General features: G+C 29.8%; 1 protein-coding gene across 1 annotated transcript; it reads right to left on the bottom strand.

Annotated features, from left to right (window-relative positions):
* Window positions 1-1,204: 1,204 nt before the first annotated feature.
* LOC118044070 (uncharacterized protein At2g34160) lies at window positions 1,205-3,809 on the bottom strand. The gene is made up of 5 exons (XM_035052231.2): window positions 3,340-3,809; window positions 2,327-2,375; window positions 1,813-1,875; window positions 1,662-1,726; window positions 1,205-1,533 (listed from the first exon to the last, which is right to left on the bottom strand). Exons 1-5 carry the CDS (start codon window positions 3,583-3,585, stop codon window positions 1,423-1,425), a joined length of 534 nt encoding a protein of 177 aa, XP_034908122.1. The 5' UTR covers window positions 3,586-3,809; the 3' UTR covers window positions 1,205-1,422.
* Between the last annotated feature and the right edge of the window lie 9,882 nt (window positions 3,810-13,691).

Here is a 13,691-nt window from a genome sequence, read left to right as displayed (position 1 = left end):
GCTTAGAAATGATTGGGCGGATCATTACAAGTGCTGACCAAGGCTGCAGCTTCTCCGATCACTTTCATCTTTATCACTCATTAGAAATGTAACCGGAGATTTCGATACAGTCAAGATCAGCATATTGTTATTATTTAACAATGAACTAGATAATTTGCAGAAAAATGTTTTTGCTAATGGATATATCTCAAAGAATCATCTCAATTCAATAGCGTAAGCTATTAGGTGAGGTTCCAGGATATGATTTATATTATTCTCTAATATATTTTTTCAAGTTAAAACTCTTTGGGCTTGAAACTTGTACATGCTCATATTATCTTGTGCTTGATTTTTATCAAATAAATGGGGATGGTAAGATTCGAACTCGTGACCTCTTGGTTATAAGGCTCTGATACCATGTTAAAAAATCATCTCAATTTAATAACTTAAGTTGTTAGGTAAAATTTCAAGATATGATTTATATTATTCTTTAATACTCTAAACATTACTTACAAAAGAGGAGAAAATCGGTTTCGCTTATGGATCTAAAAGAATGAAAGCACCCCAAGCAATGGAGCAGATGCAGATGTGGGGGGGGGGGGGGCCTTTGGGTTGGAGGAAGCATTAACATGATTTCCTTTGCACAGATACTAAAAAAAAAAAAAAACTGGATCTAACAATAACAAACATGTTTGCAAACTAAAGCATGCATGAGTTGTACTACAAAATGAAGAAAACAATCGCTATTGATAGGCAAATCATGGACAGCATTAAGATCTAAACATACCGAATGTAATCCTGAAAATTCATTATTGATTGCGAAACTTCTATCGTATCGCTTATTGAAACCTCGAACAGAACCTCAACGGCGGTGAAGCGATTTCCAAACAAATTCTAAGCAAAAACTAATTTCAGGTCAAGAAAAGGGATTCCAATCCTTAAATATAAGTCAGCCGATTATACATGTTCATGCATGAACGACAGATATGGTTACATTCATGAATTAATTACTATCCATGTATGACATATATGGCATTGTTAGAGAAAATTTATGATGGTCAAATCCTGACCAAACATTTTACTATTTCTTACCATCTGTAAAGTGAAACTGTGCGAGGTTTACTGTCCCAACAATCCTTTTATATAGAATACATTTTATAAGTAAATTTAGCAGAGATTAGATGCTCACACAATCCTTTAAATGCAGATTCACCGAAGGAGTACATGTGAACAAAGAAACAGTATAATAACATTTATGATCTCTACAGGTGTGTAATCAGAGCAAAGAGAGGCATATATATAACTGCAACGTCCCGCTATGCCACTGTCTCTCTACTCCTAAATTATCCATGATAAAATTCTTAAATGAAAAATGCCACTATTAGGCAGATGGAAAATAAAAAAGTGGATACAGAACTACAACAAGAGAGCATCAAATTTCCTTCACTGTTTCTCATCATCCTTGTTATCTCTCGCTGCCTCCTCCTCTGGAGCTGAACTAACAGCATTCATCAGACTGTCAAATTTCTCCGACTTCTCCAACACGATCTCAATCTAGAAGCCAAGGAAAAATAATCAATCAGTTACCATAAAGAAAAGGATAATAAGAAAAATTCGTTTTTAATTATCATACGTGAGAGGACGATGAATCAAATCAAGATTCATAATGAGATTAACCATACCTTGGCCTTCTGAATCTGTCGTCCTTTGTTCTCATCTTTCATGCCAACAGTAGATGTCAAAACCTCTGTTTGGTCCACGAATAAAAATGTTATAAATCAGATATCCTCATCATGAATCCAAGACTCGGTATTAGAAGGAGGAAATTCTTACTCTTCTCGATGGCAAGTCCATTGTTCTTCAAAATCTCAGCAATTGTAACAACTGTGGTGATTGCTGTAATAAAATGTAAAATAATTTTTAAACAGACATGAAAACCATAATACAAAGATATCGTTTCCTTCCATCTCTTATAAAGATTTTCCGCTACCTCTATGGAACGGATTTTTGTTTGAAACCAAAAACAGTTCTTACACTAACATGATTATAAATGCATTTTACATAAATCATTTTCAACTGTTAATTAAAAATGCTCTACATTCGTATGGTCCTGATAAACCAAAGCTTAAAGAACCATTTTCGCAATTCCTTCTTTGGTCCTGTTACACTCATGTCTCTACGGTATTCTTCATGATACAGCAACAATTGCTCAATACCAGCTCATACCATTCCGTAGACTGTTAATGGCTTATTGTCGGCAGAAACTCCACCAGAAAGACAAAACTACTACTCCATAGACAAATAAGAAACATATCAAAACTATGAGATGTGGCTTTGTAGAACATACCCATGCCCAAGGCAGAAAGCTCGACCTCATTATACTGCTGCATGTACCTCTGCAACAAAATCACAATGCATGATTAAAATAAAAATCATAAACACAGATCCAGGAGCTGTACAATCTAAAGGAGTATACGAGTCTCAACATTATAATGTTCACATGATCAGTAAACGTTAAGATGCCCTGTTAAATCACATTGTAGGCATGATTTTCTTGTAAGAATGACATCACTTCCGCATTAAAGAAGAAAAGGAAAATAATGACAAAATAATCTCAATTTAATTATTTAAGTTTTGTCTACTATCCCATTTCAAAGAGTTATACCAGATGGATGACCACATAATTAATCCTAACATACGGACGAAGAAGGAAAACTTTAAATCCACTTAAAAAGGATCTAACTACGATTCTTTTATCATATAATTGAAGAGATCTATGACCAGAAAACAAAACCATTTCTACAAGAAAAGTAAAAACAACTCATCTGTATTTAGGCAGAAAAGTTTCAGATGAGATATATATGCTATAGCAATTGAATGACAGTAAACTAAAAAGTTTTTTTGCTACAGAGAGGCATTTACTTGATGCTCCAAAAATTCCCCCGTATCAGAATCTAAAACCATAAAATATATTGATCACAAAACAATGGAAATGTTGAGCATAGACACACAAGACTTGATCACTTGAATGCTATTGGTAGATCAAAACAAATCCAGTAAGTTAAAAAGATAAATTGAATTGTTTTTAATAAAATAAAAGTATACCAAAACAACTTTTCTACTTAAAATGCAAGATTTGATTATGATCCATAACAAATTATAAAACTAACTTCCAAAGATCCTATCAAAAAGAAAAAGAAAAAAAATTCCAAACAAAAACATACATGTAAAGATAGAAACAATCAAATTACACGTTAATTAATTATACATTATACCAAAACATAAAAAAACAAAATTAGCGATTCAAAACATACATTATTAAAACAAGAAAAGACAACCCAGCAAAGAAAAAGTGGGAACCTTGGCGAGATTGACATAAAAGAAGAGAGGTTTCTTGGTGTTAGACACTTGTATCCTGTTCTTCTTTTGCTGGGCAAGTGCGATTGCTGTGTCATTGCTGACTGTTTCTGTTGTTGGCGTTGGCGCTGGCACTGGCGCTGGCGTCGGCGTCGGCGTCGGCGTTGGCGCTGGCGTTGGCGTTGGCGTTGGCGTTTGTGTTGGTGTTGGTGTTGGAGTGGGTGCTGCAGCCACAGTCTCCATCGTCATTGTGTGATCACTCTCTTTCTTTATTTATTTCTTCTTCTTCTTGTTCTTCTCCTTCTGGTCTTGTAATAGTAATGTTTGTGTGTTGTTTATAGAGCGGGAAAGTTGGGTGGTGGAATGTTGAGGGGGAGAGGAAAACCGTTATAAATAAAGGGGCGTGAATTTTGGGTCTGTGGCTATTGAGGATTCTGACATTTGTTGGGTTTTTAGCGGTTCTTGACATGGTAAACACAGAAATTGCAGGCTTCTGTATTAGTGCTTCTCGTTAATCCCTTCTTTTTATTTATATATATTCTTTTGGATAATTAACATTAACTATTGATGTTAAAAAAAAATTGCTAATATTTATATTATTTAATCTGACCCAACATATTAAATACAAATAATGTAGATATTATAGTTGAAAATAAGTTAAAACACTTGAGAGTTTAATATTACGAGACGGTTAGTTGGACAGAAAAAATTTAAACTTAATCAACTCAATCTAACTTGTATAACTTATACAGCCAACCGATAAATAATATAACCTCTCAAGAAAATATTTAAACTTAATTAGTTTCCACCACTCCAACCAATTCTACAAAAAAGGGTCAAATAATAACTTTTCACCACTTTAAAGTCAAGTTTCGGATTAATTTATTCAGCTTGAATCTTAATTTTAATTAAGCTAAACTTATAAAAATTTGTAATATAAGATTAAATAATGGATATTTATAATATCAATATAAAAATTATTCTAACTCAATATATTCAAGTCCATCCAAATCCAAAAAAACACTGAATGAATTGGATTTATAATTTATAAAATATCAAAAATTAAATTACATCCAATTATAAACTCAACTTGACCCAAGTATATCCATAAACACCACCCAACATTAATATTAATATTAAATAAAAATTGAAAAAAATATATTATACATCTCCTTACCAAATTTTCCATCCTTGGTCCCCAAAAATTTGTCTTTTCATTTTAATCACTGGATTTTATTTATTTTCGTTTGCATCCTTCCAAGTCATATGACATGGTTTTATTTTTTGATATCTACTTTAGGTTATATATTCTTGCATGTCCAATTTGTTGTTAAATATTTCAACATTAAATTTGAGAATAATTTTATAAAATATAATTTCAAGTTATTCATAAAACCAAAATTAAAAGATGAAGGATTAAAATTGACATTTCAAAAAAACACTTTCCGTGTGTTTGTTGTCTTAAAAGTGCAAAACAATTCAATTTGGTCCTCAACTTTTATTTTTTATTATTATTCAGTCCTTTTTTAGGATTCTTATATTTCAGTCTTTAAGTTCAATTTTTTTTTCATTTCAATCCTTCCATGTATAAAGAAAAGAGAAAGTTGTTGAAATTAAAAAAAGAGAGAGAAAGTTCTCATATAGCCAAATTTAAGTCGCCAATAATTGTTAGTTTAGTGATCTTGGATTCATCTTTAAGAGGAGAGCTACATAAATATGATTTTTACTTTCAATGATGCACGATAAAGTTGATCAATGCTCAAAAAATTTTAATTTTGATTTGATTTCGTCATTGAAGCTAGCTTTGGCGGTCCAAAAATGTTGCAATTAGATAGCATGTTTGTTTGTTCTTTCATATATATATATATATATATAAAGGCAAATGATACATTGTTTTTTTTTTCTTTGGAATCATGCACGCAAGCTCGGCTTTTCAAGCTTAAGAGCCTTTTGTTTTCGGCCCAAGCATTTAGGCTAATCTCTCATGCCCAAAATAGTCTAGCTCTATTTTTAAATGGCCCTAATTTTTTTCTTAAATTTTATAATAGGATTGACTTTAAATAAATTTATTCAAATCATATTTAATTAATTATTTGATTATGCCTTGGTTTTAAAATAATATTGTAGCTTTTATGGTAATACTGACAATTAGGTTTTTAAATAATTATATATGAAAATAATATACTTAATTTAAAAAATATATCTTTATAAATCTTTAATATAGATAAAACATCTATTAATTATTTTTTATTATAAATTTTGTATGGTTTTTCTCAAATTATGTATTTTTATATATTTCTCCTTGAAATCATTGATTTATTATTTTTCTTTTTTTTTTCATTCAATCTTTAAAAAAATATATGATATTTTTTAATTCAAAAGGTGTTACTTCTAAAAAAAAAAAAGACATGTTTTTGTAATAAAGAAAACTTGTCGTGGGGACATCTCGACTAAGTGTGAAAAAGATAAAAATAATTATAGGCGAGGGTCTTGCTATGCTGAGAGAAAAACAAAAATCACTCTAAAAATCAATTTTTATTTCCTTCTTCTCAATTCACTCCCTAAACTCCTCTTTTTATTATTTATAAAATTAAATTAAATAGAAAAATTATAGGTAAAAAATGGGTCATGAGAAAATCAATGAATAAGAAAAGATATTTTTTATTAAAGAGATACATACTTACTACTTACTTCATATCAATAGAATTTTTTCAAATTTTCTAGTTGCCTTTTTTAATCAAAAAATTATACTAGTAATAAAAAATATTGATTTTTAATAATAAAAAAAAAGTAACAAGAAAGCAAATTTTGACTAGAAAACACTTTTTTTTCATAATATAAAGCATTATGTCTCTTATGAATATCCATTTTTAATATCACATAATCAAATAAAAGAATTGAAAAGTTACCTAAGTGACTAGATCGGTTATTTATATATGCATTTATCTGTTAAAAAAGATTAACTTCTCATTTTAGTTTTTAATTAGTATTAACAACTCTCATTGCAATTTATCCATTTATAAGTTAATATATTTTCCAATTTGTTTTATAAAACGCAAACATCATCGTTTAGGTTCTTAAGATAATATTACTATAAAAAACCATAAGATTTATCAAATTGGGCCAGGTTAGGCCTTGATTAAGCCCAGTTTGTTATCACTGGAGCTACAGCACAGGATTTATCACTTTGGGCCACCATAGTTATAATTCTTCAATTGCGTATGTTCGTGAAGGCCCACACATGGATTTGAGATTAAAAAATGGCAGATCGAGTTCATCGTCCCAATCGAGCCACAGAGAAGGATCTGGTGAGCAAGAGACGGTCCCTTTTTGTGCACAAATTCGATAATTCCATGGATGATCATCACACGTGTAATAAATTGTCGGTGCACGAGGGTGCCATTTGACTATAATAAAAATGGGGACGGTCGTATCTCATGAATGGTCCTTGTCTTGGTATAACATATTCAACCCATCAAAAGTTGAGGGGACAATGCCGCGGATTGTACCTGTTTTTTATTTAAATTTAAATTGTTCATTTTAATTTTTTTAAATGTTTTTGATTCCCAGATATCTTTTAAGAATTCCCATGACATTGTAAAAGCTTTCAGACTAAGAAGATAAAATTAATAAAGTGTTTGTCTAATAATTAAAATATTACTATATCTCTCAAAGTATAGAAACACAAATTAAAGTTTTATGAAATGTATTTATTGAGAAGAGCAGTTACGAACCCCGAATAAAATTAATTTTACTCTTTAAAAAAAATATAACTAGTTCTATTCAGAGTTTGTGAATACCCGGATAAAAAAAAAAAGACTAAGAAAATAAATGAACAAGCTAGTTTTGTCTTCTAGATTGGTTTTTATGCTTTTACACTTAAAAAGAGGTTGATTAATCTCTCTCTTCCTTAATCTATGCTAATAACAAAGGGGATTGACATGATTAAAAAATTGAAAAATATTAAATAAAAAAAGGGATTGAATGTATCGATTTCAAAGTCCTAACGAGAATGATCTTGATATGCTTCAGGCCATGATGTAAACAAGCTATTTCATTATATATATATATATAGTTTGGGATTTTTTTTTATTTTTTTATAAGACGATATTCATTAATAAACAAAAAGAAACACCAGAACAAGAGACTCAATGATGGATCCTTTGATCTTCCAAACCTAGCCCATAAAACAACAAAAAGAAACAATTCCGTAGGCATGATAGGGTGGTCACGCAGCCTCGAGTAAAAAAATAGGATTTCTCTTGTCATAAATATGTTTTAATAACGGAAAAACTACTCTCCGTATCATATGATTTATTTTATTTTATAATTTATCCTTATTATTTTAAATTTTACATAAAATATTTTGAATTTTATAAATTTAAAACCGTTTACATGATTAAGAAAAAGCTAACAGGTTATGAAAATAATTAATAAACTATTTAAATAAGTTTTAAATAAAGGAAGAAAATTTAAAATAACAAAGAAAATTAAAAAAAAAAACCTAACTAGAAAAATAATAAAAATTCCAAAATAGCATTAATTGGGCTTAACTTGGGTATGTGTTTTGATCTCATTTGATGATTAACCGAGTTGATGTAAAATAAAAATGGATTTATAAAACATCCTAATCAAATTTCAAATTTCTCTTATTCCAATCATCAGATTAAAAATTATATCTATTTTCCTTAAAAAAACTTGTTTGATGTTAAAAAAATTTCTTAAACTTGAACCTCTTATGTCCGCTACGACCAATTCCCTGGACATGATAGTTTGGGTTAATTGGGGAATTTTATAACCTATGGTACAAGATCCTTGACTCTTAAACCTAGAGGTTTTTTTTAAAAAAAAAATTACTACTCCAAGACAAGAGGATTACTTGAAACTAGAAGTAATTATTTATAAATTTATTAAATTTCATCATGAATATGACAGAATTGAAGTTATAAAATAAAACAGATCTAATATAATTTATAAATGAGAATACCTTCGAGCATCGAAATTGAGGATTTAATTAACTATTTTTATGGTCTTGGTCTCTATTAACTATTACATGATATACTAAAAGGGCTTAGTATCATTGTTTATATAAATATAAAGCACTGTAGATTAAAGCAATGTAATGGTAACTTAGCCCTTAATACAAAGAGGTGCAATACTAGCGAGGTAGGGATAAAGTTGTCTTTTCATTGGAGTGCATTTGTCACCACAAGTTTTGGTGAGGTTGCAGCTTATGGGGAGTGGGCACCTGACACTGCCCCGTGCAAGGATAGTTGGTGCCTCTACTGCACGGCCCTTGCGCGGAGCAAATTGAGCGCCACATGGCATATATGTGGCCCTGCCCTTGTGTGGGACAAACTCAAGCGCCACCTAACTCTCGAATCTTAACAAAAGGCCTGATTGACATGTCATATCATAGTATAGTTTACTTCTTCAAATTTCTGAATTTTTATATTACAAATTTTTACATTTATTTTTATGAAAATAAAAGGTGAGCTTGTCGTGCGGCCCAAGCATCCACCTAGTAGTAAACTATACTATGATGTGACATGCCCACTGTATTTATCATTTTTTTTTCTTGAATTATACTGTTCATGCAAGGAATTCAAAAAACTTTATATTATGTTTAAGGTTTGTTTATTTTTGCATTTTAAAAGTATTTTAAAAAAAAAATAAAATTTTTTATTTTATTTTTACTTCAAATTAATAGTTTTTAATGTTTTCATATAATTTTGATATGTAAATGTCAAAAATATTTTTTAAAAGATAAAAAAATATTATTTTGATATATTTCTACATAAAAAACACTTTGAAAAAAAACTACTACCATACTCTCAAATATCATTTTAAAAAAATTAATAGTGATTAAGAAGATTAATCAAATTGAATAACAAGTTTCCTTGAAGCATCATAGATTGGACTAGCACGCGGCACAAATAGTCTAATATGTTGAAAAAACCATGCCATGAGCCATTAATTAGTGTGACGTGAATCCAGCCACATATGTGGTTAAAAAAAAAAGGAAGGGCCGGAGGAAATGGAGGCCAAGAAATTCCAAGATTTAGGAATTGGTTTAACGTAGAAAAAAAGAAAACGCCAGAATAGTTCTACAGAGGCTTGATCGGTAAGAACAGAAGCCGATATGGTAAAAATGACAAAAATCCTATGAAACCAGAGGAAAACCCAGACCCAGACAAAACCAGAGGAATCCAATGACATGGGAAACTTCTGAAATAGAGCCCAACGTGCCAAAAACAGAGGATGGCAGCAGCTTCCCTGCATCGCTCTAGATAAGATCATCGCCTGAGCTTCACTGTCGTATTGATCTCGGAAATGGATCCCATCCCAGTTGTAGAGCCGGAACGAGCCGTTGATTTAGCCTCTTTTGGTAGGCATAAATTGAGACCGGCCCTCCAGGTTTGAAAACTTAAATCCAAGTTGTTTAGGGTTTTTTTTTTATTAAAAATAAATAAAATAATATTATTTTAATTTTAAAAAAACTTTAAAATTTTAGGTTAATTCGAGTTAATTTAGCTAACCTTTAAGATTTTAAATTTTTTTTAAGATTTTAGGTCAATTTCTTTGTTAAAGATACATCTCCTTTTCTATGAGGATAGTCTAAAATCCAGGTGTATAAATACATCTAGTTACCAAGCATAATCTAGATCTCATCATTGATCACACAAAAATAGTCATAAAAAATCATGCTATAAAAGTCAATCATATAACGTCATGTCATTCGAGGCTATAAAAACAGGCCATGCAAGATGATGTCGGGCCATAAAAGCCAACCATACAAGTTTATGCCATTCTAAACCATACAAAGCCAATCATACAAGGTCATGTTATTTTAGAGCAACCTTATTCTTTCTTTTCATATATATTTTTTTCTTATAGTTTTTTTACACACCACGTCTTTTTTATAGTTGTTGACTTAAATACAGAAAGATTTTATTTTTCAACAAATAATTTGTCTTGCAAAAAGCTCGTGAACTCACAGTCAAGCCCAATCACAACGGCAACATAGAAAGTGACCATAAAAAAAATAATTTTTGTCTAAATTTTTTCTTGATTTCATCAATTCATTAGTGATGTGAAATTAATGTTTTTGAAAGTTGGATTTGAAATTGAATAGCAAATGAGATGTTGTGGGCAGCTTCTGTGTAATGGGAGAGCAATCACACATTGTTTTCGTTTACTGAAACAAAAACGCAAGTTGTATACAAATTGCACGATGGATCTTTATGCCTCCACAAAATCTCCATGCAACAGGTGTAGTATTGTATAATTGGAGGACAAAATCTCACGAAACTTCCTAGGGTAAGTTAAAAGTGTGGTGAGGATTAAAACTAGGTTTCTCGAGTCTTCTTTAAATTGAAGAGAAATAAATAGAGAAACTAAGAATTTTTTTGAAAATCTCTTAATTTGATAATTTGGAAAAAAAAAAATAATACATCGATTACTTATACAAAGATAAAAAAAAAAAATTAACCTCACTAAGAAAATCTAAAATTAAGTAAAAAAAATAATTAAAATACAAAATTAACTAAAAAAAAAAAAAGCAATATCTTGTAAGCCTAACTTCAGGGTCATTTGCAACTTAACTTGTTAAAACTAGACATGCATATTAATTTTTTTTAGATTAATATAGGTATTCGGATTAATTTATATGCATCTCGACTAATTCTAATGGTTTTGAAGCTAACGACCATGTAAGTCTCCAGTGTTCATGAGGTTTGTGAGACTCGAATTAGTGATTTTTAAAGAACAAATCTAAAACCTGATAAGTTAAGCTATACCCATCAGTGTTACATGCAAAGTAATTTGATAAAATTTAAACTAAAACTGATGATCATAAATAAAGTTAAGATTTTCTTTTATCAAAATGTATATTTGATATATGTAAACTTTGTTTTATGAATTATCGAATTAAGTGTAGTCGCAAGATGTACATATCTCGTCGGAAAGAGATACCCATTCCTTTATAAATGATGAAAAACAAAGTTGATAGAAGCCTCACGATGAAATTATTCCATAAGGTGGTCTTTGGGTGCCTGATCTTGACTCATCTTATGCTTATCCTCTATATATCCAATATTAATTAATATCCATTAAAGAAAATAATATGATGAAAAATACAACACACCAACTGTTTCCGCAGAGGTAAGAAACCGCCCTAACAAAAACATTAACCTAAAGCTAAGTAGAGAAAAAGTAATTAAAATTCAAAATTAACTAGTATAATAATTAAAAAAAAATTGGATCTCTAAGCTGACACCTCTAAGCAAAATAACCTCAAACTAAGTAGAAAAAAAAATTAATCTAAAATTAACTAGTAAAATAAATTTTTAGGGTATACAACACATCTCGGCTAATAAAACTAGATTTTTATAATTATAATACTTAAGATTATTCAAAAAATCAAATCTAAAATTATAATTATTTTTATCATAATATATATATATATATAAAATAAATTTGTGAGTCTTCCCTTATCTTTTTTCGTCCATGAACGCCATGTAAGATACTTGTCATGCTTGTCAATTATGAAAACAAAGTTGATCGAAGCCTCACACTTCAATTATTCCATTAGGTTGTCTTTGTGTGCACTCATCTTATGCTTATCTCAATCTTAGTCTTCACTGAAGACAATATCAGCCATGGATTTATAGAAAAAGATGCTTCCTTTTTTTTTTTGTTTAATTAACATGGATGTCTAGGTCAGCTTGCGCGCATTTCAACTAATCCAACGGATCTTGAATTTAACGACCATATAAATATTCAGTGACTATCATATGAGCAACCACAAGGCTCAAACCTAAAACTACAGAGAAAACAAACTTCTTAGTCCAAAATTCTTATCACCGGATCACGTTCTAAATGGTTGAAAGATGCTCCCTTCTTGTATATTGCAGAGATGGCCCAACATCAAGTTCTAGGTGGGAGGATAGTCACCTTCGTGTAGTTTTATCAAATTTTGAACAACATAGAGGAAAATTCGAAGGTCCATCAACCTCATGAAAAACAAATATACTAAAATTAATAACCATGTAAATTTTCAATGACCTTGATGTTTATAGAATTCAAACTAATAACTTTTAAGAAGTAAATTTGAGACCTAATCAATTAAACTATATCCCTAGAGTTTAATAATCTACACTTTAAGTTCTTGAGATAATGCTACCAAGCAATTCAACAGGTTTACCGAAGTCTTTGAGGCAATGCTTGGTCATGTTGATTTGGCAGGTTCGAACTCGTAAAGAAAAACTCTTCGCTAATATTGAATTGCAAAGCCCAGGCGAAGAGCCGAAGACCGATGTCAGGTCTTTATTTTTAATGGCATGACTCTATGTTTTCTTTCTCTGGATTTTATAAGTGCATTTTTACGTCTTGAACAAGATAAAACCTTTATTAAAAACATGCTTGGTCACCGTTGTTGTGTTTGAGCATGTTTTGTAAAGCGATGTATATTATATTTATTAAATTTTTGAATTTTGTTTGTTAAAAAATATATATATGTTTTATGTTTTTAGATCGTTTTGATGTGCTAATATCAAAAATATTTTTTAAAAAATAAAAAAAATATTTTGATGTATTTATAAGCAAAAAACATTTTAAACCGTAACCGTTACCATAATACAAAAACACACCATTTAACTATTAAAGGAAAAAAAATCCAAAAGGATTAATGAATCATTGTGGCCATGAATTCTTTTTAATGTAAATTTTAATTACATAATTATTTTGCTTTTCTCAAACAAATTTATTAACTTATTATGAGAGTAATACATTATTTTGATTATTATATATTTTATTTTAAATTATTTATAATTTTTTTTAAAAAAAATTCATTCTCTTTTAGTTTCTTTCATATATCAAATTTCATCTCTATATTTTTATTATTATTTGTTTGATTTAAAATAATTTTTAAAATTAAATTTATTTTCATATCCATTTTTGGGTCCCCATGAAAAATAAAATAAATAACCAAAAGAGGTTAGAAAAATAACAGGGGGCAGAAGCGCTCGGAAAACAGTCAGAAAATTGGTCAAGGAATTTAAAAATACAAGGATTGAATTTTTTGACAGCCCTATTGAGAAGGAAAATTTGAATTTTGAGGAGAAAGCCCAAATTTGGATGTTTATGGACTTAATTGGTTTTTTATTTGAATTTATAGAAGATTTGATTGCAAGAAAAATTGATTTTAAGTCAATTTGGGCTTTAATTAGAAGAAATTTAAGTTATGGGGCCAAAATATATTTTTTAGGAATTTATTGGGTCAAATCAGGGGCTTAATTGCATAAATATTGAAGTTTAATGGCCAATTAGGGGCTTAATTGTGAAAATCCGAAACC

Source organism: Populus alba, chromosome 13 (genome assembly GCF_005239225.2).
Source record: "Populus alba chromosome 13, ASM523922v2, whole genome shotgun sequence".
Classification (NCBI taxonomy): domain Eukaryota; kingdom Viridiplantae; phylum Streptophyta; class Magnoliopsida; order Malpighiales; family Salicaceae; genus Populus; species Populus alba.
This window is presented reverse-complemented; position numbering and strand designations above follow the sequence as displayed.